Source organism: Lissotriton vulgaris, chromosome 2_1 (assembly GCF_964263255.1).
Source record: "Lissotriton vulgaris chromosome 2_1, aLisVul1.2, whole genome shotgun sequence".
NCBI classification, from domain to species: domain Eukaryota; kingdom Metazoa; phylum Chordata; class Amphibia; order Caudata; family Salamandridae; genus Lissotriton; species Lissotriton vulgaris.
Genome location: NC_141687.1, coordinates 1,305,183,642 through 1,305,210,376, shown reverse-complemented (window position 1 = coordinate 1,305,210,376; position 26,735 = coordinate 1,305,183,642). Strand labels below are relative to the sequence as shown.

Genomic DNA, 26,735 nt, shown 5'->3' with positions numbered 1-26,735 from the left:
GAATTTGATGACTATAGACATTGTTCAGTGTCTACTTGCCTCAACTGATGTGGTCACAGGGCGAGTGTAGACATTGTGTCTGGATCATTCTGGCATTCATTGTTTTCTCTACGTGATGCACTTGATTTTTCCTCCATCTTGGTTTTTCGACGTGCTGAACAAGATCTTTCCCTTGTTTTGCAAACCAATTCCAAATGGTTGTCTTACCCACACCCTTCACATGTCTGTCCAATGGTGGGACATTTACCTTCATGTGGAAAGGAAAATCCACATAGAAAACACCACTTATTCTGGGAGACATTAGCTTATGGCCTTCTGCCTTGTCAAGGTCTTAATTTTCACACGCAATGCTGCTTCATTTTCAGCTGCTCCAGCCTCCATGTTAGCTGATTGTCTATCAGCTCTTTCTTCTGCTCTGGTAGCTATGAGTACTCGCTCCAAGCTGAGTGTCACTTTCAGCATTCGTCATCTGAAGGAATGAGAGAGACAACCATCTAGTACTTTGAGATGCATGGCCTCTTCATCATTGAATTAATTGAACTTGTAATGCTTGATGACCGGATTAACTCTTTCTACAAACTCATCCATCGTTTCACCAGCTCTCTGCCTTTCCTGAAAATTTTTTACTTTTCATATTTGAGATTTGGCATTGTATTGAACTTGGTGTTTAACGCCTCTTTCATTTGACTGTATGTCACTTCATTACCTTATGGTATCTTCTTTATCACTTCTTTTACTCTGTCAACTGCTAAATTCTTCAGATATTTAGTGATCTTTTTGTGATTTGCTTCTTTCAGTGCATCAATAAAATCATCAAATGGGTTTGCTTTTTGTCAATATTTAGCTTTTTGGTAGTATAGAAGGGTGGAGGTGATTTCAAGAAGGCGGCCCATCAATACTTTGCGCTCTTCTCAGCAGCCATTGATAAGTACCACTATTCCACCCACAGATCGTGGCCTTTCAGTCGGTCCCATGTGATTCACCAGCCTCGTAAGCACAAACCTGTGCTTCTGCTTGGGTTATGCATCTGGTGCTAAGGTCGGATGGCTCTCTTTACTGAGGTTCTGATAAGCGTGATTATATTCTTGTAATGGCAGAGTTTTTGGCTTTATTTAGCAGTGATATAGATCATTATTCTTGCTCGCATCTAGTATAGGTATTCTTAGCCTGTGTTGGCCCTTTTAAGCCCTTTTTCCAGACCTAGAAGAGGATAGCTGCTTAATATGCCTTTATTCTTGACTTTACCCTGTCTATTGCCTATTGGCTTTGACATATTAGACATATTGGTATGGTTTATGTAGGTATTCTGACAGAGCTAAGGAGCATTTCACCCCTTTCAGGTCTACAGGCCTAAAGCTAGAGAGACTCCATCTTGATGGAAGCAGAGAGGCTTTTTAGGGCAAAGGCAATGTTTTCAGTTAAGGCTGTTGTGCTAGAGGGAAAATCCAGTTAGGACTGCTTCTTATCCGAGAAATGTGTTTTTCTCTTGGGCCCAGACGTAACAAGCAGATGGCCACTGCGGTTGCGTGGAAGCCTGGGAGCTGGCACAGGAATTCGGTAGGAGACAGCCCTCCGGTGGAAATTTCCATGAGGGGAGAGGAATCCATAATAGCGAGCTACAGGAGAGGAGGAGTGGTCAGTTCAGTTTTGGAAGTCATTGCAGCGTGGTGTGCAGTTCAGCGTGGTGCTCAGAACAGCTTGGAGCACAGGACTGCTGGGAGCCCAGAACAACTTGGGGCTCCGAATAGCTTGCAGAGAGAGAGAGGATGTCTGCTGGGAGCTGCAGAATAGAGTGCAGTTCTTGAATGGAGAAAGAAGGCAGACGATTGCTGAAGATGAGGAGAGAGAAAGCAGTGAAGGCTGTCAGCTGGAGCAACTGAACCAGAGGCGTGGTGATGTGGTGAAGGAGGGAGAGACAGAGAGAGCCCTAATCCCACCAGAGGCAGAGAGAGAGCCCTAATCCCACCAGAGGCAGAGAGAGAAATCTTCCTTCTAATAGGTGAGGTAGTCTGAATTAGTTACATTTACACTTTATGTCCAATCTTTTCCCTTTCAGCGGAGTGTTCCTGTTATGTGTAATTCTTCTCTTTCAAGCGGTGTGTTCTACCTATAGTCTTTGTCAGATCTGTGTTGTACTAATAATAAATGACCCCATTAATTAGTGAATTAGTGTGCATGAGTTCTTTTATGATAAAGTTATCCTGGCTTCAAGCCAGTTGCTGTTGAGCCACTGATGGATAAGAGGGGGGTAGGAGCGCTTAAATCAAGAAATGAACTCAGTCACATAGTGTGTATATCTTTGTCCTCATACCGTAAGAATAATCTTTCCTGGTAAGTATTGCTGTTTGAACAGATGCTACCCCTGATCAGGTAAGTAATAGTGAGGGAGAGAGGAGACTTGCAACCAAGGGACTAAGTTAGTACACCATCCTATAATATTATTGTAGTTTCATCCCGAGTAGACAGCTGAGATAATATCCCAATATATATATATATATGTATAGGTGTTCATAGGAATGTGGTCGTCGTTGATATGCGGCGTTAATGAGAACACTGGGTGGGAGACCAGTGTGTATACCCACTGGATTGTGGCTTGAGTAAATGAGAGCACTAGGTGGGTGAACTAGTGTGTAGTTTCGCAGGATCGCGAACAATTTGGAAAAGGGAGCATTGGGTTCTGCAGGCCCGTGTGTAGACACACCGGATTGTGTGTCAGATCTGCCCTAGGGTAGAACGGTCTGGGTCGGGGTGACCGCGAGGCCAACTGATGTGAATAAGTGTGGTGTAGGGTATGGATATCCCTAGTAATCAGTGAGTATTCTTAGTATCCCTATAGATTTAGTGGTGTTCTTAATAATATGAGCTTGTATATTGCGAGTTCCCCATCCTCAGGTAGGTACCAGGTGCCTGGATATAGGTGGTCCTGGGGACGGAAGGTGAGTACGTTCTGGCTGGGTTGGAGGGGCCCCTGGGGGCTGATCCCACCTACTCAGAAAATCCAGCCATTACATTTTGGCGTAGTCGGACAGTTTACGAAACCTGTGTGCCTGGCCATGTGCTTGGATAGTTTCCCATGTGTTGTGTGGGAGTGCCCTGAGCGCCAAACATTACATTTTGGCGTAGTCGGACAGTTTACGAAGCCTGTGTGCCTGGCCATGTGCTTAGATTGTTTCCCATGTGTTGTGTGGGAGTGCCCTGAGCGCCAGACATTACATTTTGGCGTAGTCGGACAGTTTACGAAGCCTGTGTGCCTGGCCATGTGCTTAGATTGTTTCCCATGTGTTCTGAGGGAATGCCCTGAACGCTGGTTCCATCTGGCGTAATGTTGCAGTTTATGTAGCCTGTTAGACCTATTGGCTTGAACAGTTGCAGCGTGAGGAGATTGCATTACATCATGGCATTTGGTTTATTCAGGGTGGAAGGAATGGTTTTCATCTTGGTGTTTAAACTGTCAGAGTTGAAGGATGGCATTACATGAGGAAGCCAGTTACATCTATGTGATGGTCCAATTGTATAAATGTGTGTAAAAAATGCTTTTAAATTGCCCATTCAATTGCTTGCTGCATCTGCTTATGCTGTGCAATGTGAAATGTGTTCATTGTAATATGATCTGTGGAGTTCTTTGAATATAGCTCCTTGTAAATATGACTTGTGAATAGCGCCATATTATTGTGACTTGTGAGGTGCATGTTCTCATGTTGATCTGCTGTGTTCCTTGTGCATTGCGCCTTGGATACATTGTTTGTGAAAAGATTGTCTTGTAAATATGACTTGTGAATAGCGCCATATTTTTGTGATTTGTGAGGTGCATGTTCTCATGTTGATCTATTGTGTTCCTTGTGCATTGCGCCTTGGAAATGTTGTTTGTGAACGGCTTGTCTTGTAAATATGGCTTGTGAATAGCGCCATGTGGTCATGGCTTGGACAGGGCATGTTATCATTACGTTTGGCAGGATAGAGCTGGATCTTTCTCGGGTGCTTGGGGATAACGTTTTTGAAAATATGTGTACGTGTCATTTGTAAACGTGAAGAAATGTGCTAATGATTTTCCCATGTATAAATGGACGTTGGGAAATGATTCTGCTTGAGCTGCCAAAGGGTTAATATCTTGAGTTGAGATGGCAGCCTTTATTTTTTTTACATGCTGTCAACATGCATGGTTATCTGACCTGACTATAAAAGTCAGTGAATTATTTTAAGGATTATTTGATGGTTTGATTTTGACTTTTTTTTTTTTTTGATTCCTTGGTCAGCCTACGTACTTTGTCAGTTTCTTGACGGAAAGGTAACATCTTGTGTTTTGAGAAGGGTTCTGTTCATTTCACATTCCTTTTGAAATGCGTCTACGAATTTGTGTGGGTTCACCTTGGAGCTGATGTGGTTATAAATCAACCAGTGGATTACGGGGAAAGCTGTGTTCTTTTAAAATGAGTGAAATGTTAAAATGATAGCCCGTTAGAGTGCACGCTACGAGCTGTTTTCATTAATAATTTCTGTGAGGGGTTTCCATCTAGACAGGAATGTGCTGGTTTGAGACTAATAAATCTTGCCTGACTGTGCATGGTAACATGTGCTTTTAATTAGTGGAATGCAACCATGTGCCTTTGAAAGAGGGAAAAATGTTAAAATGCAACATTATTATTTTCCCAAATGTGAATTAAAATGTATGCTTTTATAAATGTGTCATAAAAAAATTACCTTAAATACAATGTTGAAATGTATCTGCATTTTATGTTGTTTTACAAATTATTTCTCTTTGATAAATGAACCATGTTAATTCGTTTCTCAAATGCAGCATGTATAATATTGTATGCCAAAGGTAGTTTCCCCTTTCTAAATAAGTGCCCATATTTTAAATGTCTTGCCTTTAGTTGAGTTAGTTGGACAAACGTCTTTTTAAAAAAAAAACTGGAGCTTTTTTAATTGGCAATGCACTGTAACAGAATTGTTTTTTGTTAAATTCGAGCTTCCGTTAGTTACAAAATAAGGCATGAGAAATTTGTTTTTTGACCTTGGCAGACCAGCTGGTTTGTGCCTTCATTCTGCAAGTTTCGATCACGTCCCAGTGTGTTATGATTGGCTACAGTTCAATTTTCTTCCGCGCACGGCTTGTTTATTTAAGGGCGGGGTGGCCTGGCTCTTCCCTTGGAGTTAGTTAGTTTGATGGGCCTGGGCGGACTTCTCTGACCAGGGAAATGGGAGGCTTGCAGTGCCCTGCTGATGCTGTCACCATTTGGGCGGTACTCCAAAATTTTTTTTCACACTGTAGCCTAGCTCCTGCCCTGAAGGGTGGGACTGGCTTAGTTAGGATTAGGGTATGTTAGGCCCTGCGCTAAAAGGTATTAAAAGTTAAATTTTGAATGTTTTTAATTAATTAGGATATTTTCTTTTCAATAATGAAAGGCACCCGGGGTGCTTTTTAAATGGAAAATTTTATTTTACAAGAATAATGATACTTGTTCTCTTGTTCCTAGGTTGCTGGGGTGTGGTTGCGTGGATCGGCCCACTTCCCTCCCACTCCCTTTATTTGTTTTAGCTTTTTATTTTCATGTTTTTATTTTAGTTTATAGTTTTGGATGATGGAACCAGACCAGACCAGACCAGATCGAAAGGGTGATGGATGGCCGCATTGGAGGAAGTACCGAGGATGCAGGGTGGTGGCCTTCACTGAAGAATTTGGACATTGAATAATACCTTGGACAATCAGGCCCCACTTTTTAAAAAAAAAAAAAAAACATGTCACCTATTTAATTTCCTAGCCTGCATTTTTTTGTTGACATCACTACGAGCAGGCCCCACTTTTAAAGAACAAAAAACTAAAACATGTTTTATTTGTAACAGTATTATAAAAGAATTTGGACATTGAATAATCCCTTGGACAATCAGGCCCCACTTTTAAAGCAAAAAAAAAAAACGTGCCACCTATTATAGTTTTTCTGTTTTCTTCAAAACAGTTTTTTAAGGACTTTTTTGAATGGCGGTGCCCACATGTGTTCTTAAATGGGGTTGTTGTAGTTTTTTTTTTACTGTTCTTACATTTTCACCTTGATTGATCAGAGGGTGGTTACCTTAAAATTTTGATTGTTCTAGGTGGTGTGTCTTTTAGTATGATTATGTATTAATGTTTGCCCAGACCTTGCAACTGTATTTCTCAGATTTCACTTTAAATTGACAAATGTCAGCAGGTAGGCCTCATTTAGGCCTATTGTTATTTTCATCTCACATACTAGCCCCTACACCAATAGTTTCATGTGTCATCATTAGCTTAAGTTGCCTATAGTACGTAAGGCTCATTTAGGCCCTTTCTTGTTTTCTCATTAGAAGTTGTAACACATTTAGTTCTTAAATTGACATTAGTAGGTAGGCCTCATTTAGTCTTAAGTTGTCCGAAGTAGGCCCATTTAGGCCCCTTGCTGTTTTCATTCAACACATAAGTCCCTACATCACTAGATTTCACCAGTTATCATTAGAAGTTGAGGCACATTTAGTTTGAGGATGCTTTGGTTAGTTTCTGTTGTTATCAGATCCAATCTCAGATATGTTTCAGCATTCAAGTCAAGGGTGCTTTGATTTGTTTTTAGGTTTCTATTTTCTACAATTGAGTTTCAGGTGGAATTTTCTTGAGTTGTCATTCTTTTTAGGGAGTTTTTTAGGTTTTGATTTGTTGATAGATTGTATTGATGTTTGTTTATTTAGATGTTATTGCTTGTCAGATGTTCGCAAGATAGGGATCTAAGGGTGGATGGCAGAGATATTTAGCAGTGATATAGATCTTAATCTTGCTCACATCTAGGATAGGTATTTTTAGCCTATGTTGGATAGATTATGTTGATGTTTGTTTAGATGGTTGTTGTTGTTTATAAGATGCTCGCAAGATAAGGATCTAGGGTGCAGTGTAATGGCAGAGTTTTTGGCTTTATTTAGCAGTGATATAGATCATTATTCTTGCTCGCATCTAGTATAGGTATTCTTAGCCTGTGTTGGCCCTTTTAAGCCCTTTTTCCAGACCTAGAAGAGGATAGCTGCTTAATATGCCTTTATTCTTGACTTTAACCTGTCTATTTCCTATTGGCTTTGACATATTAGACATATTGGTATGGTTTATGTAGGTATTCTGACAGAGCTAAGGAGCATTTCACCCCTTTCAGGTCTACAGGCCTAAAGCTAGAGAGACTCCATCTTGATGGAAGCAGAGAGGCTTTTTAGGGCAAAGGCAATGTTTTCAGTTAAGGCTGTTGTGCTAGAGGGAAAATCCAGTTAGGACTGCTTCTTATCCGAGAAATGTGTTTTTCTCTTGGGCCCAGACGTAACAAGCAGATGGCCACTGCGGTTGCGTGGAAGCCTGGGAGCTGGCACAGGAATTCGGTAGGAGACAGCCCTCCGGTGGAAATTTCCATGAGGGGAGAGGAATCCATAATAGCGAGCTACAGGAGAGGAGGAGTGGTCAGTTCAGTTTTGGAAGTCATTGCAGCGTGGTGTGCAGTTCAGCGTGGTGCTCAGAACAGCTTGGAGCACAGGACTGCTGGGAGCCCAGAACAACTTGGGGCTCCGAATAGCTTGCAGAGAGAGAGAGGATGTCTGCTGGGAGCTGCAGAATAGAGTGCAGTTCTTGAATGGAGAAAGAAGGCAGACGATTGCTGAAGATGAGGAGAGAGAAAGCAGTGAAGGCTGTCAGCTGGAGCAACTGAACCAGAGGCGTGGTGATGTGGTGAAGGAGGGAGAGACAGAGAGAGCCCTAATCCCACCAGAGGCAGAGAGAGAGCCCTAATCCCACCAGAGGCAGAGAGAGAAATCTTCCTTCTAATAGGTGAGGTAGTCTGAATTAGTTACATTTACACTTTATGTCCAATCTTTTCCCTTTCAGCGGAGTGTTCCTGTTATGTGTAATTCTTCTCTTTCAAGCGGTGTGTTCTACCTATAGTCTTTGTCAGATCTGTGCTGTACTAATAATAAATGACCCCATTAATTAGTGAATTAGTGTGCATGAGTTCTTTTATGATAAAGTTATCCTGGCTTCAAGCCAGTTGCTGTTGAGCCACTGATGGATAAGAGGGGGGTAGGAGCGCTTAAATCAAGAAATGAACTCAGTCACATAGTGTGTATATCTTTGTCCTCATACCGTAAGAATAATCTTTCCTGGTAAGTATTGCTGTTTGAACAGATGCTACCCCTGATCAGGTAAGTAATAGTGAGGGAGAGAGGAGACTTGCAACCAAGGGACTAAGTTAGTACACCATCCTATAATATTATTGTAGTTTCATCCCGAGTAGACAGCTGAGATAATATCCCAATATATATATATATATGTATAGGTGTTCATAGGAATGTGGTCGTCGTTGATATGTGGCGTTAATGAGAACACTGGGTGGGAGACCAGTGTGTATACCCACTGGATTGTGGCTTGAGTAAATGAGAGCACTAGGTGGTTGAACTAGTGTGTAGTTTCGCAGGATCGCGAACAATTTGGAAAAGGGAGCATTGGGTTCTGCAGGCCCGTGTGTAGACACACCGGATTGTGTGTCAGATCTGCCCTAGGGTAGAACGGTCTGGGTCGGGGTGACCGCGAGGCCAACTGATGTGAATAAGTGTGGTGTAGGGTATGGATATCCCTAGTAATCAGTGAGTATTCTTAGTATCCCTATAGATTTAGTGGTGTTCTTAATAATATGAGCTTGTATATTGCGAGTTCCCCATCCTCAGGTAGGTACCAGGTGCCTGGATATAGGTGGTCCTGGGGACGGAAGGTGAGTACGTTCTGGCTGGGTTGGAGGGGCCCCTGGGGGCTGATCCCACCTACTCAGAAAATCCAGCCATTACAATTCTTTATCTGGTTATTGCCACCTCTGTTTCTCTGCATTCACCTGCTTCTGCTCACAGCGTTCTCTTGCACCTCGCTGTCGCCGCTCGTTGCACATTCCTGTACCTGGTTGTTACTGCCCTTAGCATTTCTTGTTGTCAGAAATGTCGCTGTTTTTAGCACTTCCTTGCAAGATGCTTTCACAGCCTTTACTGCTTCTCGGTACCTGGTTGCCCCGCTGTGGTGCAGTACCTCTTGTCTAGACTTTATCAGCAGGTTTCTAACTGATGACAAACAAACTTTCTGGAAAGCCTTCCCGTTCATTGGCTGGAGTGCCGCTTCGACTCCACATACACCAACTGCTGATATTCACTTCGACTGAGGCACACCTGGCACGCAAGAGCAGTTTGCTGGAACATGGCAAAGAAAGGGAGAGCCCTCTCGGTTCTTCAGATCAAGGGGTTTAAGCAATACACTATCTCATTGCCAGTTGTTGCATCCTCCTTTGCACATGCAAATGATCGAGCCACACATGGAGCTTGGTATTATAAATCTTTATTTCTCAGCTAGCAACCATTAACTGAACATTCTACATCATGAAATCTATCACGCAAATTTATCACCCATTCAGCATTCTGCATCAAGGGTGTAGCTCAAGTACCAGAAGCCCTTGCGGGGTGGGGGGGTCCAGCCCTTGAGGGGCTCCCTAACCCATTCAGGGGACCCCATTTGCCGGCAGGTCAATTAATTTGTCTGGGATATATGGGAGACTCATGGGTTCCTCGTCACATTCTGCAGGAAAAACCCCACATTTTAAATTACTCTGGCATGCATTGAAGCTGGACATGATGATAAACACATAAGGGAGATGAGATGCATCCTCTAAGTTACCCTCAGTGTTCCATAAACACTAAAAACAAAAGAGTCTACGTCCTCCATTGATACAGGGTAAAGATCTATTGTGAAGACTTATGGTGCCCATGGTCCCCAATATTGAATCTACCAACCATGGAGAGTGTGATAGAGAACAATATGTTGGTGTGGCTACCACCACCCTATTAATTATTTGGAAGTCTCAGTTATCATAAACCTTGGCGAAATACAAAACAATCCTTTTTTCTTGTCTGTAGTGGGGTGTGGTATGGAACGATACGTCTGTAGTAAACAAGTCTGTGGCCTACTTCAATATCAGGATTCAGTCTTAGATTGTGATTTATGCACATGACTGAAAGAAGCCACAAATCCTTTGTTTATCCATGGGACCATTTTAGAAGAGATTGTGATAGATAAAGCCCATGAGACATACATATACAGAATATACCCCAAATAATTCCAGAGGCTCCAATTATTAAGATCACATGATGATAAGATTTGTCTACCAATGCGGAGTACATTGAAAAGAATTCACATTTTTCATAATGTCCCTGGTTTGTGCGCATAGTCTAAACACCCACCTTTGGTCTTTTTGGCGCAAAATGTATTGGGCTATTTGAAACTGTTGGCACTGACCACACATCCATACCATCATAACACAAAATGAAAGCATGTAAGACACCATACTCACCCCAATGCACTTGCAAACATCAACCAATATGTTTCCTTGTGGTGGATTTTTTTTGTACATTACGCTTCCGCCAATAAACACAACTACAGGGATGGAATATAAAGGTTATTTTAACCTCAGCAGATATAATCAGAGGACTAAAGTCATGTTAATTACCAATGAGTTAAAAAATATATCACTAATTTTTATGCTTCAAAACGAGTTCTGCTCTTTTTTCTGCTTTCAGACGCCATACCAAGGAGCCAATATATAATCTGCAACCATAGAACCAGTCTGCAAAACACAACTTGAAATAGTTGGAAATATGCTGCCATATTCTTTCTCCTACATTTGGAGTACATTTCTTAAATATTGTTGTTCCACAAAGAATGCTAGAGATACTCCTGTAAATCTACAACATTTCTAGAGTTCTAGGAATACTACTACCTCACACAATTCTCTGATAGGGACTTGCACTACGTGGAAAACCTGCATAAACAAATCTTGGTAAAGTGTGCATTTGTACTATCAACATTTTTTCTACGCAATAATTTTTGCCATGGATAAATCTCTTACCCTATACCCCTATTAAATATGGCACTCCCGCCCACCCCCGCATAGCACTTACTTCTTCTTTAATACCTGTAATTTTACCTGCTTTTTCCACAGTGAGAACCGCCTAAAAAATGTTGAAAATATTTGTAAGTATGTGTTTGTGGATTTTCAAGACAATAATACAAAATCCACTTGCGTGCCGATTTTAAACTGTCGCAATTGCATTTCGTGCTTCAAAATTCATGTAATCCAAATTCTAGAAATCAGGATGCAGAACCACAAAATGTAATCTTACACGAGGAACAACTTTTGTCAATTGAGCTCTGGGTCTTGGTGTATGAACAAGGCTGCACCTGCCATCTCCATTTACATAGACACCTCCATAAAAAAAAAAAATAAGGTTCGGAATTCAGCACATATACAACCATGCCCTTTTGAGTAGTAGAACATTATGGGGGATATGTACGAGGAAGTGGCGGAACGCGGCGTTAGACTACTTGGATTAACGCCGCACTCCGCCCCTTCTGAAACACAAGGCTGCACCATATTTACAAGAATGTTGTGCAGCCTTGCGTTTCCCCGCTGCTATGGTGCTAAGTTTAGCAACTTAGCGCCAACGCAGGCACCCTTGCACCATAGTGCAAGGGAGTCTGCATGCAGGGGAGGATTGTGTATGTGTAGGAAGGTGTCCCTTCCTGCACATAAACAATCCTAAATTGCCATTCTGTCCCTTTCATGTGTGCTGCATCAAGCGGCACACACAAGAGTGCAAAATTGCATTTTTTAAGGTTTCTTTATGTACTGGAAGGTACACCTTCCCGTACATAAACAAACCATGGCATTTTGCTTTTTCCATGTGTGCTGGGCATGGCAGCACACATGGAAAAAAGCAAAAACAAGGAGAAATAATGCATTTCTCCTCGTTTTGCCAACTTAAGAACAGGATTTACCTGGTCCTAATTATGGAGCTGCCTCCTATGTACACAATCCTTGTACATAGGGATCAGCGTCAAATTGAATGGGTGTTGCGGTGGTGCGCCCACCACAACACCCAGGGGCCTTATGTACACGGCCGAGTTAAGTCACGTTAAGTGGCTTAACACTGCCTTGTACAAAAGGAGCAGCCCCTATCATCACCACAACATCTGTAAAAGTGAAGTTGTGGTGGCGATAGGGGCTTGTACATATGCCCCTATGAGTCATATTGTGTGAGTTGTTTGATTTTTTGAGGCCCCGTAAATGCTGGCCAGCCATTGGAGGAGAGGAGTGTCACTGAGTTCAGGGCCCGCCTTGACGCGATTCGGGGGCGTTTCTGGGTCTTTTTTTAAGTCTCACCCTCTCCTCTTCCCATTGGCTGGAATTTTACCTTCCAGCCAATGGGAAGGGGAGAGCACGCCCCCGAATCCCTACAGGACGCTGTGCTTTACGAGCAGCGTCTACCGAGGCCATGAGGTAAGCCTCTGCCCCCCTGTTTGTGCCGTTGTTTCTTGTTTTTAATTCTTTTCTTCCCGCCCCCCCTCCCGCTGTCCGTTCCACCCCCCTCCCCCCCCTCGATATTCTTCACGGAGAGCAGTCTAGCACTGGTTTAAAAAGAGATCGCTTTCGGTTTTGCAATGGGTGTACAGGCTCATTGTATTCCACACGCATGCACATACCACAGCCTCTGATGACAGCTGTGCTCCCCAAAATGCAGCCCGTACACCTTCCTTCGACTGCCGCTTGTCCTGCGCCAGACGCTGCACTGGGCGACAACAGGCACGTTTTTGGCAGCGCAGCTTGAAAGCCAGCCGACCCGCACCTCTATGCCACACCCGCCGCCTTTTGAATAAGTCAGAGCAGAGCATGAAATTGAGGTGAAGGCACTCCCGGGTGTGTTTCCTACTCCCCGGCTCTTTTCGTTCCTTCTCAGCCCGTTCCCTTTGTAGTCGGGATTCCTCTCCCTTCCCTCTGCCTTGCCTGCACTCTCTGCCGTTCCTTTGCCCCCGTGCCCACACTTACCATCTGCGAGAAGAGCGCCAGCTCGGTGGTGTAAGGCAGGAAGGCGCTGTAGTTGGGGGCGGCCCTGTAGGGCACGTGAGCGTTATACATGCCCAGCACCGAGGCGGTGAGGGCAGCCGGGCTGCTGGCTCCCAGCTCGCTGCCTCCACCCGCCCGGGCTCCCGATGCTGCGGTGGCGGCTGCAGCCAGGAGTCCCTGGCACTCCCCTGTCGCGTAGACTGCTCCTGGGCAGGCGCTCAGGTACTGCGGGTAGCCCAACTGCGGGAAGCATATGCTGCCCTCATTCCCTGGTGGGGCGGCAGGCAGGCTGCACCCCTCTCCTCCTAAGTCCTCTAGCCCGAGAGCGTGATCTGTGGGAGGGGTGCGCAGAGCACAAGGTGCGCAACTGACACTGCTGGAGCGTGTGTGTCTGAAGGAACAGAGGCTGGCCATGTGCGTGAGAGATAGATTGTGAGAGAGACAGAAAAAGAGACAGCAAGAATGTGAGAGTGACCAGCAGTCTATTCTTGATAGAGAGAGTGGAAGAAGCAATGTGTCTGTCTGACAGAAAAACAAAGTTATAACTGTGTGTGTAAGGGAGGGATTTACTGTGTGGAATAGTTTGTAAAATGTGAAGTGTGTGTGAAACCGATAGTTTCTTTGAGAGAGAAATGGTGGGTTGGGAGAGCATGTGTGTGTTAAACAGAGAGGGTGTCTGCTTGTGATAGTGTCTATATGCCAGAATGGAAGTGTGTGGTGAAGAGAGGTAATGAGAGTGGGTGAGAGACAGCTGTGGATTGTCTGTGGAAAGAGACGGAGAGCGAGTTGCCTAGTAAGTGCTCATTCTACACATGAATAATCTACCTAACACGACCATGTCCTGTGTAGACGTCCAAATCTTCCCTACGCTCTGTCTGTTTACCTCACCCCCAACCCTGTGTGAGTGTAGCCCTGTCCCCTCCACGCACCACTCCCGTCTCTGAGTGGTCGCCTTCGCTGCTCTGTGTATTTAATACGGACGCCTCAACCCCTCCCCCTCCTCTCCCAGAAGTTCTATGACGACTTGTCAACATGTTTTTACAGCTGTCCAACATGGAGGTTTCGCTGTTCTGCAAGCCTTCTAGTGTCCTTTTTTTTTAATAGGGACTACAATCTGCTTCCCTCCTTCGTCCCTCTCGTCCAGCAGCGGCAGGGACTCAACCCTGGCCAAGTAGAGGCCCCAGCTCCTCGCCACTCCACAGGCCCCTCAAGGAGCTAAAGGCACCAGTGAAGGATGGGCACGCTTCTCTGTTGGGTTTGGATGGAGATCCGAGGAGGTGCTGGTTTCTCAGCCTGTAATTAGCGATCATTTCTTCATTAACGTCGCCATCAGTAGCACTAATGCATGGGTCAAGGAACACGGCGACCCCCGCCTGAGAGAGCGTGTTTGAATGGTCACATTTGCATATGAGCGTGTTAACAGGGTCTGTCTCCAACCGCACAAACCACATGAGAGGGGGTTGCATGATTTTTTAAATACAATTATGTGCATTTTCTTTTTTTCTGCATTTTATTTCGGTATTATTGCAGATGCGATACTTAGGAAAAAATCAAGCCAGATTGAGAAATAGGTGGGTTAATGGGTGCATATAGATGAATACATAGCGACACAGATAGCTGAGAAAAATATAGATCGCTGAGGTCCAGGGGGGACCTAAAAGTGAGAATGCCTGGAGTGATGGGGTGGGGGCGGCACACCTGCGTGGTTGCCTCTGCTACACTCTCTGCCCCCTTCACCATCGGCCCAACCCCTCTTGTAGCAGCCGCTTCTCACTTCCCACAGACGAGGTGCTAAATGCCTGAGGGGCAATTAGCCCTAGCTAATCCCGAGGAAACAAGCTCTGCCGGGGGTGGGTGCGGGTCACGAGGTATGAGAGTCTAAACTGATATGGACTGGGAGGCTGGTGCGAGCTTTAGCCGCAGCTGTCTCTGCCCATTTCTCTTCTGATCCAGTCCAGGGCAGATGAAAGATTATTTTTTCATTCTCTGCAGTTCTCGTTCAATCCATCAGAAACTGCTTGGAAAAGAAGACATGATATTGGGAAAGTGCAAAATAGATAAATGCTGCGCTTTCCTCTTTCCGAATATCACACAGGTCCCTGTTGCTCCTGAGGCGAGTGCAGGCAGGAAGGAGGCAGTGGGTCAAAATGAAGGGAGGTTGCCTAACTCTTGCCCCATATTCCCCAGAAAGCCACCTTTTAGTTGGGCTCTACCCTCTTGAATAAAAGGAGGAGCTTTTACCCCTACGCCCGCCCGCCATTACTATTCTGCCCCGCCGTTGCCACGTGGCCCGCTCCTACCAGATGTGTCTCCATGTGGGGTGAACCATTACGCACAAGAGGGGACCCCGAGCAAGGACAATCAACAGAAGGAGCTGAGGCCACAACTTTGAGGTTAAATATCTGATGCCATATTATTTTGCACATTATACAGTGGAATAAAACGCACTCATAAATAACTTCACAACGTATTTATTAATGACACCATTTTGGAATGTTCCTTACAGAGACAGCTAGGCGTGTGCAGTTCCTGACTAGCGTCAATGCCTAATACGTTTGAAATCTCATTGTCTGGCTCCTCTTCAGATGCTCCTTGCACCTCTCATCCATTTCAGGGCCTGCACGTGATTGTGAAGGCCTCCCAAAATCTTGCCTAACCAACTCCCTCGAGGGAGGAGCAAGGCCGCTAAGATGTAAATCTAAATAAGCATGCCAGAGGTATCTCCTGAAGGACCCCTTGCACCCTTCAGAGAGATGAGCCTTGGCAGCAGGGTTATAGCTTGGTTCCCTGGTGCAGACCGCACCACTCTCACCCCCAGGGGCCACACGATGGTGCTACCAGCTACTTAGAGGGTCAGAAACAGCCGCTATGCGCCTATCCACTGGCCCCTGCCAAGAATCAAATCTCAAACATCCCCACAATGTTCAAATATATAGTCAATAGTAAGATGCCAAGTTAACCTGTAGTTTCGCTGCTAACCACAGGCCCACCCCACCACAGGCTGGCCATGAATCTCCTACCATTAGGCCTCCCACAAACTAATGCCAGGTATTGAGAAGCAAAAACAACAAGCATTTTCAATGCAATAGGTCTCACATTTACCTGAGTTTGAGCTATTGATCCCTGGCTAACGTTACCATATCACCCCATATCACAAGCCCTTTATTTTCCAGTCCTGGAGTTTTCTTTTAGAAATTATTGTTTTGGAGTGTTTTAATTACTGTAGATCATTTGATGTTAAACGAGGGCTACAACTCCCAGAATGTGTCTTATTGTAACATGGGAGGCCCGCTGAAGCACAGAGCCACTCGTGAGATTGCATCGTTGTGTAAATTTGTGCCTCCAAACTCAGTGTTTGCAGTTGCTATGATCGGTGACGTCACGTGGGAACCCTGCCTTTGATTGACTTGCATAAGAGTGCACAAACCTGCTTGGGCGCCGGGACTCGGGCGGAAGGAGAGGCAGAGACTGCAGAATGCTAGGGAGTGCAGAGTGACTGCAGAGTGCTAGGGAATGCAGAGTGACTAGGGAGTACAGAGTGACTGCAGAATGCTAGGGAGTGCAGAGTGACTAGGGAGTGCTAGGGAGTGCAGAGTGACTAGGGAGTGCAGAGTGACTGCAGAGATTAAGCTAATGGCAATGTAAATGACAATGCCATTTATTTATCTGTTTTCAAAACCAACACATAAATACAAATTTTGTCATTTACAATGCCAATAGCTCTAACTTTTCCAAAAGCGAAACCATTGCATTGTAAATGCTTGTTTTAGTAAGTCATGATTTGATTGATTATGAAAGCGGTCTTATTCTATCATCCTTTTTGCCCCCAAAAAACCCAGACTCGCGTATGGAGGACACTTGAAACTTTGTCAAGTCTGAAAAGCTTTTGCTCACTACACTGTTTACGGAACTCTACCCATCATTTGCGACATATAGTGACGCCTGTTTGGTAAGTTTAACCTTGAATAGGCTACTTATCTTAGGCGCTCTATAGGACCTCTTTTGAAGTCTTCATCAGGTAATTTGCCAGTCCTTACCTGGTTTCTTTTGATCCCAATATAGAAGGACTACGAGCCTCTTAGTGCCAGCTGTTGCAGCCTTGGAGTCCTCATTGTGAATATTGATTTGAATACTTGTATAATGTGGGATCTTTTTTGAATGCGACGACGGTGTCGCGCTTAAGTAAGAATCCAGGGCCTTTTGTCTTGAGTGTGTGGGTGGGTCCATCTTATCATATGTTTGAGGAAATCCCATCTGCATCTACTTTTAGATCTGTTCCAAAAAAATCCAGGAGAGCCTTTTGTGAACAGTAGCTCCTTCTATTGCTCATTTCCTTTCTTGTTGTTGAGAAGAAAGTATGAAATATTGTCTGTCTGTTGAATTGTTGTTTATGCATTGATGTTCTGCCTAGGGATTCCTGTATATGTTGTCTTGATATATATTTATTTATTGCTTTTAGGCTTTTTGCAGTTTTTGAGCTCATTTTTGCACTGTCAGATAAAAGGTCTAACCTATGAATGAAATTATGCGCTTTAAATGTCGTATCTATGATGCATATACTTAACAATAATTGTATCTGTATAAAAATTATTAGTTGGGATTGACCTGTATGACTGTAAAAATATGTTTTTTGCTTATTACAGATTGTTTGCTGTTCTGATACTATCCTGCCCCCCCCCCATTACCCACTGTTGAATGCCCTGAGGAAGGTGTGGCTGTAGATCTGGCACGGCACCGAAACGCGAGTTGGCGTTGTTCTATCCTGTCCTGCAATTACGCTATCTGGTCCCCAGTTCCCTACTGGGAAGACGATACAGGACAGTGAAAATGTGCTACATCTGAAATCTCGACAAAGATGAGTGATGAATTGTTTGATGGATATATGGGTATGTGTGCTGGTATGTGGTTTGAGAGTAAGAAGAGAATGTATTTAAGTGTTTCTGATTGAATGAAAAATCTTTTGGGTTGTGTGGGGCCTTTTCATTTTGATTTAGTGATTGTAATTATCCTTCTTTTGATTATGAAATTATCTATTTTGTGATGAACTTAACAAATAAATAAAAAATCTTTATATATTTCTAATATGTTGTTCTGTTGATTATGTGGTCTGGTGGTGCACGTGAGTGAGCTCAATTCTGCTAATTATAAATTTTGGAGTCTGTTTGAGCCACTTGTATAAATTTAGGGGGGGCAGACTTTTCTGTGCTTGATAGTAGCAGCCTTGCGTTTCCCCCTGCTATGGTGCTAAGTTTAGCAACTTAGCGCCAACTCAGGCACCCTTGCACCATAGTGCAAGGGAGTCTGCATGCAGGGGAGGATTGTGTATGTGTAGGAAGTTGTCCCTTCCTGCACATAAACAATCCTAAAACGCCATTCTGTCACTTTCATGTGTGCTGCGTCATGCGGCACACAATAGAGTGACAAAATTGCATTTTTTTAAGGTTTGTTTATGTACTAGAAGGTACACCTTCCCGTACATGAACAAACCATGGCATTTTGCTTTTTCCATGTGTGCTGCGCAAGTCAGCACACATGGAAAAAAGCAAAAACGAGGAGAAATAATGCATTTCTCCTCGTTTCGTCAACTTAAGAACAGGATTTAACTGGTCCTAATTATAGAACTGCCTCCTATGTACACAATCCTTGTACATAGGGGGCAGCATCAAATTGAATGGGTGTTGCGGTGGTGCGCCCACCGCAACACCCAGGGGCTTATGCACAAGGCAGAGTTAAGCCACGTTAAGTGGCTTAACACTGCATTGTACATAAGGAGCAGCCCCTATCATCACCACAACATCTGTAAAAGTGAAGTTGTGGTGGCGATAGGGGCTTGTACATATGCCCTTATGAGTCATATTTTGTGAGTGATTCAAACACACTTTCAGTTGCAGGTGTTGAGAACGTAATTCACACCGTCCAGGTGAATTAATAATTACGTTTAAATTGGGAACCATTTTTCTATGTTGCTGGCCAAATAACTGTGACTTATATGAATTAATTATATTTGAACTATGGGAGCAACTGCACTTGCTTTCTGAAGGGCAGACTGAACTGGTAGATGTGTGCTATCACCAGTTGTGGGACATTTATGTTTTTTGTTTCTTTCTGCTGCCAATTGAAACATTCTTCAAAACATTCATGAAGGTGTGAAGGAAGGTGGATCCAGGCCATGAGGCATTTCTTTTTCCCGCAGCCTTCTGGGAAATGCAATTGGTGGGGCACACAGTTTCTTGCTTTTCCATGGCTTAATGCATATCATTACAAAGCACCAACAATTCACTGAAAGGCTTTGTTTGATGGCCATGTGTTGCTCATTAGTGCTGCAATTGGTTGGATTTTGCTTATTGTGACTAACCATCACACAAATAAGAGTTTTCAGTTCATCATCCCCTCCTGTGTGCTCCCTTGCTGGACTTGCTTGTGAATACACACTTAGATCAGAAACAGGAGTGTTCTTACCGAGGGCCACCACCATCAATGCTGCTGGGACACCAAAGGCCAGGGCATAGCAATCTCCTCCAAAGCATTTAACGTCTCCTAGGGATAAAAGAAAACAACATTCATGCATTCTTACCAAAGTATTGCAGCATCCCACAAGGTCAGCAGACAGAGGTTAAGCTTATATTATTTGCTTATGATATTTTCTGGAGTTTTATATATTTTTTAACAATTTATTCATAATCTCAGATCAAATTCCTTTAAAACATACATATTTTAGATAACACAATTCTATTTTATAAGTTCACGGTGAAACCATGGCCAAGTAGGGACGAGCACTGTTTAACCACGCCTTTCTGATTGTCAACTGCAAAAAACGTAGTGCACATTTTGTGCACAATTTTGGAGTGGCAATCCATTGGTGGGGAAAAATAAGCTGAGAAGAAGTTCATTTTAAAAAAGAGTTTGGATTCAATCTGAGCCTTATTACATTTGATTATTGTTGATTTATGTGTAAAATCTAAATGTGTTCACCACAGGAATAGCCAAGTGGCTTTCCATCATCAGCCTTGACACAAACACCACGACACAACTGTTTGTCAAGCCAGACAGACTGCAGTAGAACATCAACTTCTTTTCCATCTGCTGTACCTACCTTGTAGAAAACACACTTATAAAAGTCATTCACAAACGTATTTATATCTGCGCTCCCCCACTTTCTATTTTGTATGGTGTATGGTGTGTGTGTGTGCTTGTGTGTGCCTGTGTGTATACGTGCGTACGTGTGTGTGTGCATGCTTGCTGTGTGTTTGTATTTCACCACAAATCTTTTAGATGCGCTCTTGTGTTCATAAGGGAACTTGGGAACACCACCCTTAGCTATGGAATGTTGAACACTGACTTAAATGCAGTGAAATATAGGGCAGAATATTTTTAATCCATAGACATTGACATTGACTATATGTCACTGAAGTGTTGGACCATTACAAATGCCAAATAAAACTTTTGCTTGGGCAGGTCTTTGAATATAGTGAATGAAGGCTAGCCAGTTTCGCTTCTAGCAGATCAAAATTAGAACTTGACAACTAGACTAGAGTGAACATAGCTGGCTAAAATGAAGTCTTCCAAACTCACTTGCACTGTAAATTGCTATCACAGGGCCTCATTTATGGAATTTTTGCACAGGGCACTGCAGTAAGGCACCTTGCTGTGCTGCTCTCCGCCAAAGTGAAAGGGCAAAAATGCACTTTATTTAAGCAATTCGGTGAATACCTGTCCTTTCTACCTGCGTTGGCACCGTTTTGGCAGCCTGACGCCAATGTAGGTGCCTGTTACAAGTGGGATTGTTTCTGTAAAGGAAGGGGTGCATTTCTGCACAAAACATACCAAGAGGCATTTCCCATTTTCTATGTGTGTTGCAGAATACAGCACACATCGAAAGAGAAATAACCAAACAGAAATAAAACTATTTCTCCTTGTTATGCCAGCTCTAGGAGGCATACGTTTTTGGCGCTTCCTCGTGTTTACATGATTAATTAAATACTGCAGCAGCGTTAAACCCCTTGTGTTTTGCTTGGGAAAACCCACAGCAAATATCATGGATAGCTTTTCTGGCACAGAGTAAGGCAACAAAGTGCTTTGCTATGCTTTGTCTTACTCCATATCTATAATCTTATTCAAAGCTATTCAGAGTGGCTTTGTGTGACCTCGTAGATATGATTGAAAGGCTTTCACTGCCGGGGAATCAGAAAAAGTGACTCTCCAGCAGCACAAGCCTCTCATAAATAAGTCCCACAGTTTTTACATCTGATTCTTTGAGGTCTTTTCTATAAAACAGAATCATGGAAACAGAATTGGACAATATAAAATGGAGCAACTGGCCCACTTATTTGATGCATTATTCATCTAATTTGGGAAACAACCTTTACAACGTGGTCAAAACACCGCAATACATTGACAACACTGTTTTTACAATGCAAGTCGTTACAATGACTTGTGCTGGATGGGGCTCTAGACTGAGGAATAGTGTGATTTACTATTCCAACACCTTCCCTACTGTTACGTAGGCTGGAGTTGAAACATTAAGTCATACTATTCCTAAGTCCAGCACCCTCCAGCGCAAGTCTTTGTAAAGAATTGTGTTGTAAAAACAGTGATGTAATGTACCGCAAACTAAATGATTGCGTTGTTTCATCATACATACATCTAATTCTATCTTTGCAAGTTTTAATTGGCCCAAGATTTTCTTTTGATTTTTGGGTGATAAAAACATCCTCTGTGTTGATCTACACAGACACACATCTAAAGGTCGTATTGGAGTCCTAACTTTACTACTACTAAATGCCTTCTGTCAATACCAGAAGTAGTAAGTTTAGTATTTTAGCTCAGATTAGTTCTGTGAATCGGCCCAAGAGTGTTTAAATCAACTGGAGGATTTGAGATTCTGCGTGGAATTGGCCAATCCAACTGTGCAACATAACCAAATGGTCTTGACCACCTTTTCAATGCAATTGTATCTTTTTATTGTTTTTAATGCCCAGCACAGATTTGTTAAAAGTTATAACTGCTGTTAGAGTCATTCATTATTAGGAAAACAGTTTATTGTTATAACATTTCCAAATACTGACCTCTCAAGACAGGAGTAACAAATGTGGATATCAAGCTTCCAGAGTTTATGGCTAAATAGAAAATGGAAAAAAACTTGCTTCTTTCATGGACCTAGAACAAAGCAAGAGATGAAAATGTTATTATCATGAAAACAATTAGGTTTTTTCAAGTTCCAAACAGGTAAGTGGCAACACACTTGTGAGCCACCGTGAATTCAATTGCTAAGGTAAATCTTACATGCTGCTCTTCAAACTGGTCCCCACCAAAGGCAGCAACACAGGGTTTAATTCCTCCCGTTCCAAAGGCAATCAGAAGCAGCCCAGCCATGGAGAGACCACTGCACAAAGAACACAAATTATTCAAGACAATTTTTTTTCCCATGTATTTGTTTATGTATCTTTATTTCTTATATCAGGTGATTTGTCACTCTTTAATAAACTGAATATATGGACAAGAAAACCGTGCCAACTGTTCAAACCATCAGAATTTCAGTTTTTTTATACATATATATAAGATGTAATTCTGGCATTCATGCAAATAAATTAAGTAAGAAAACATTAAATAAGAAATATTTATAATATGGTTTTATGTATGCATATACCTTATTTATTCATAATGGCATTTTTAATATTTGTTTATTTATACATTTATATACTTCTGCAAGTATTTTAAATATTTATTTGCATCTCTAATGAATTGATATGTCTTCTGCTGTTGATTAATGAGATGGTAAAAATGAAATGATCTTAACAACATTGTTAATGGATCACACGCTATTGAAATAGTGAAAGTATGTTTTCCCTGTTTATTATCACGTGACATGAAATGTAGGTGTGTGTGCACCAAGCAATAATAAAAAGAAATGGTGTACTGCGCTCCGTATGTGAACAAGGGCACTTGTTGCCTGAAACGCATCATTGTTTGTGAGGAGTGAGGATTAAATAAAAACATCTTGCCAAAGAATCCTGGGTTTGCCACTTTCTCACTGCCAGGGGGAGGTTGTGAGAGTCTGCAAGTCTATGATTTAATTTACGTAAGTTGGTTGCTTCCGGCGACGGAGTCCCTCTCTACAAGCAGGCAGCCACCCTCAACCGACATTCAAAGTATGAGTATCTGTGGTGGAACATCGGTGTCTGCCACCTACTGCTGCCGAATATACTCTAATCGACCAGAGGATGACAGCGGCTGGGTCGGAGAACCCGTCGGCGTGCAAAATCAAGGCAGTGAGTAATAGGGCAAAAGGCGTAGGTGGGGAGGTATGATACAAGGCAGTTATAAAGTAAGCTGATTAACATTAGGCTTAAGCTCACTGAGATAAGAACACCTTGCAATGTGTGCAGAAGCGTTACGTGAAAGAGAAGCAGCGGCAGACAAATTATTCAGTACCCTGCCCAAAGCATCCACAAGTCACTCATATCAGCAGAAAAGAGGGGCTAACAAAGAAACTGATGCTAAGATACTATTAAAGAACCTGGAAGAGAATATGAAAACCGAGATTACAAAATGTTGGGAGCATAAATCTTTAACAAAGCATGTGGAAGTAGGAAAAGTCCCACGAGGACTGAGGATCTTGCTCACCCCGAGTTTTGATAAGCCATATCCGAATATGGACAGGGAGTGGGGAGAAAGTAATCTCGCAGCCTCTATGAATCTAGTCAACATTTTAATTAAATATGCTGAGATAGACCGTAAAAGATTCTGGATGAAATTGATAAAATCAATGAAGACCTTAATAAATTAAAAATGACACAATACATAAAGAAATCAAGAGATGAAATTAAAGAAATGCCATGAAAGCAGGAAGAGAAAATCAAAATCCTCAAAGCCCAACAAATTTGTGCATGTTCAAGCCGACTACGATAACAGGCAAAAATTCACCTTCGGCGCAAATGTGATAATGCCAGAAGACAGCAGTACAGTGCGAAGAGAAGTGGCAGGAATACCCAAGCAGTTGTGCTGGATTTGTTAAAACCGCCACCCCCCTCATCAGCTTAACAAGGAAAGTGGCAACATGTCAGTGATCCAAGCAAGGACAACTCTGAACTGCACAGCGAAATCCGGTGAGTCAGAGAACCCGTGGAAACCGTTGATGTATTCAGGTAAGCCTGTGGCTGGCATTGGTTCAGAGTAGAGGGAAAACTGGTGTTGTAAATTCTGATTTCCACAATTAATCATAAACATGGACACCAATGGCTGAAGAGCAATAGATTTTATCTACAGCGATAGTGGCCGACTAATAAAACAATGTTGGCTCTTCTCATGGCATCATCATCCATGTGTGTACGAGGTTGCTGGTGAATTCATAGTGCACCGTGCCAGGGAGGTCCAAAGCAGTGACGCACCCTTTGTTTTGGAGCACCGGCGGGAATACCCAAGCAGTTGTGCTGGATTTGTTAAATCCGCCACCACCCTCATCCCCTTAGCAAGGAAAGCGGCAATGCGTCAGTGATCCAAGCAAGGACAGCTCTGAACTGCACGGCAAAATCTGTGGAGTCGGAGGATCCGCGGAAACCGTTGATGCATTCAGATAAGCCTGCGGCTGGCAGTGGTTGAGGGAAGAGGGAAAGCTGGTGTTGTGAGTTCTGTTTTCCACAATTAATCATAAACGTGGACACCAACGACTGATGGGCTGATCCTTGTGTGTACGAGGTTGCTGTTGAATCAAATCCCTGGTGGACTCAAACAATCTGCTGCACCAATTGCAGGGCCAAACCGTTCAAGCTATCTTGTGGGGTACCACAGTGGTTCTCCCTAAGCCCTACTTTATTTAACATTTATGTTGCCCCCCTGGCCCCCCTGCTATATTGGTGCAGTTGTTTGGCTTTCATGTGTTGTCCTATGTGGACAACACCCAAATTATCATTTCTATAACAGATTTCTGCCCGTGGTAGCTGATAAGTTCAAACTCTTTATGATCAGCTCAGAGAATAGATGAAGAAGAATTGCTTTAAATTAAATGCTGACAATACATAGATAATGGTCAATGGGGCACAGCAATCAGTGTGGTTTGAACTCTGGTGGCCTGAGATGTTTGGTCCATTACCTTCCCCAGTGGCCTCAGCTAAAAACATAGAGGTTATTTTTGATAACTTGCTTGCCTTTGACACCGAATAGAACCATGAGGTTCTGCTTTTTTATCATTGCAATTCTGAAAAAGAACTTCCCACTTATTCCAGCTGAGCTCAGAGTAGCAGAGGCCATTGCTTTAATCACATTGCGCCTATATTATTGCTACGATCCATACTTAAACATTAATAAGCCTTCACTTAACAGACTGCAGGTCATTCAGAATGTGGCAACTTGAGAGGTCCTGAATGTTCCTAAAAAACTCTCAGTTAGGGATTACATGCACCCCCTCCACTGGCTGCCTGTTAGGAAGTGTGCTCTGCATGGTATTTCTGGCTCTTCATCAAAAAGGGCAGGTGCCTCGGAGAACAGCATTTCACTGGTATACTCCAAAAAGACTGCTCAGATAATCTTCTCTTAGGAAGATGACCATTTCCAAATTCCGGAAATCTGAGAGGGGTGGCTGCTCCTTTCCGGTAGCAGCATGTAAAGTATGGAACTCTCTGCCTACTCATATTGCAAGCTTGTAATACTTTGTAGCCTCCTGTAAGCAACTGAAAATGTGGTTCTTCCCCATCCTGTGGTGGCAGCTCTCTGGTTGTAGCGGATGTTTTCCTTTACTGACTTTAGCACGTTGACACCTTTGGATGTAATGCACTCTAAAAATACCATTCCATTCCATTTCAAGCAGTAGCGGTTGTGTTTTATTTTAAGATTGTGGCTATCCAAAATGTGGCCCAACATATAAAATGAATGGCAGGGCACAGCTTAAATAGCTGCTTCGTACTAAAACAAGTGATATATTGGTAAATCAGTCTAGGGGTCGGCAGTGAAATTCACTACGCCAGTGGAGTTTTACAACTCCGCATGACAAAAACTCTGATTCCACCACATAGCGGAGTTTATCCCCGCCGCCGACTCCTAGTAGACAATCTGTTTGGGACAAAAGAGTTAGAATGAAAGCAAAGGATGTCATTGTTTCTAAACATATTTTGTCTTTGATAAACCCAGATGTAGTCTGTTGTCAGAGTTGAAGTGCACTTAGCTGAGATTGCACAGGAGTTATGGTGGCACTGGACTTCCCTGTGTTTGGTTGGAAAAATTAGGGCCTGCCTCCTGTTCCAAAGAAACCTCTACTGCTGGTAGATGGGAATAAGGCGTCCTGTTGCTCCGGCAGAAACAACCCTCACTGCTGCTGTGCTGGGAGCATCCACCCTTCTGCCCTGGAACAAACTTACTCAGACCAACATAAGCTTCTGGAGCAACAGGCAAAACTTTTATCTCACTCTAGTTAGGACGTTACTACCCGATTCTGACTGCTGACCTGCAGTCTCTGCCTGCTGTCCTTGTTGGAGGCTGGGGTCTCGCTGCTCAAGGGCGACATGGAGCAGGTGGTGGGGGACAGCCAGGCATTCTGGGTCCTGCTGTCCTGCACCTTCCTCCTTAGCCTGGCGTACCTGACCGAGGTGGTTTTCAGGGATCTGCAGCAGGAAAATACCCATGTGGTGATTGGCAGAGGTGGGTTTGGGTGTTTGTATATACCTTGCCGAAATGGTATTCCTAGACAATGTGTTCAGTGCTAAACAAGCTATAGATGTATTCAATGGCTGCCAAAAATGTGGAAAGATGACCGTTGTGTTGTTGTGGTTGTTACAGCTCAACGAATCCTGCCTTTCTGCAAAACCGGGCTAGGGGGACTTAGCCTCCAGCAAT

General features: G+C 43.3%; 1 protein-coding gene across 1 annotated transcript in view; it reads right to left on the bottom strand.

Moving 5' to 3' along the window:
• Nucleotides 1–26,735, bottom strand: part of SLC15A2 (solute carrier family 15 member 2) — a 483,947-nt gene that overhangs the window by 236,250 nt on the left and 220,962 nt on the right. Inside the window, exons 6-9 of the mRNA XM_086957069.1 lie at nt 22,194–22,293; nt 21,977–22,067; nt 19,371–19,448; nt 10,362–10,444 (exon numbers count right to left, since the gene is read on the bottom strand). Of these exons, the coding sequence (XP_086813195.1) occupies nt 10,362–10,444; nt 19,371–19,448; nt 21,977–22,067; nt 22,194–22,293 (352 nt within the window). The remainder of the gene's footprint in view (nt 1–10,361; nt 10,445–19,370; nt 19,449–21,976; nt 22,068–22,193; nt 22,294–26,735) is intronic.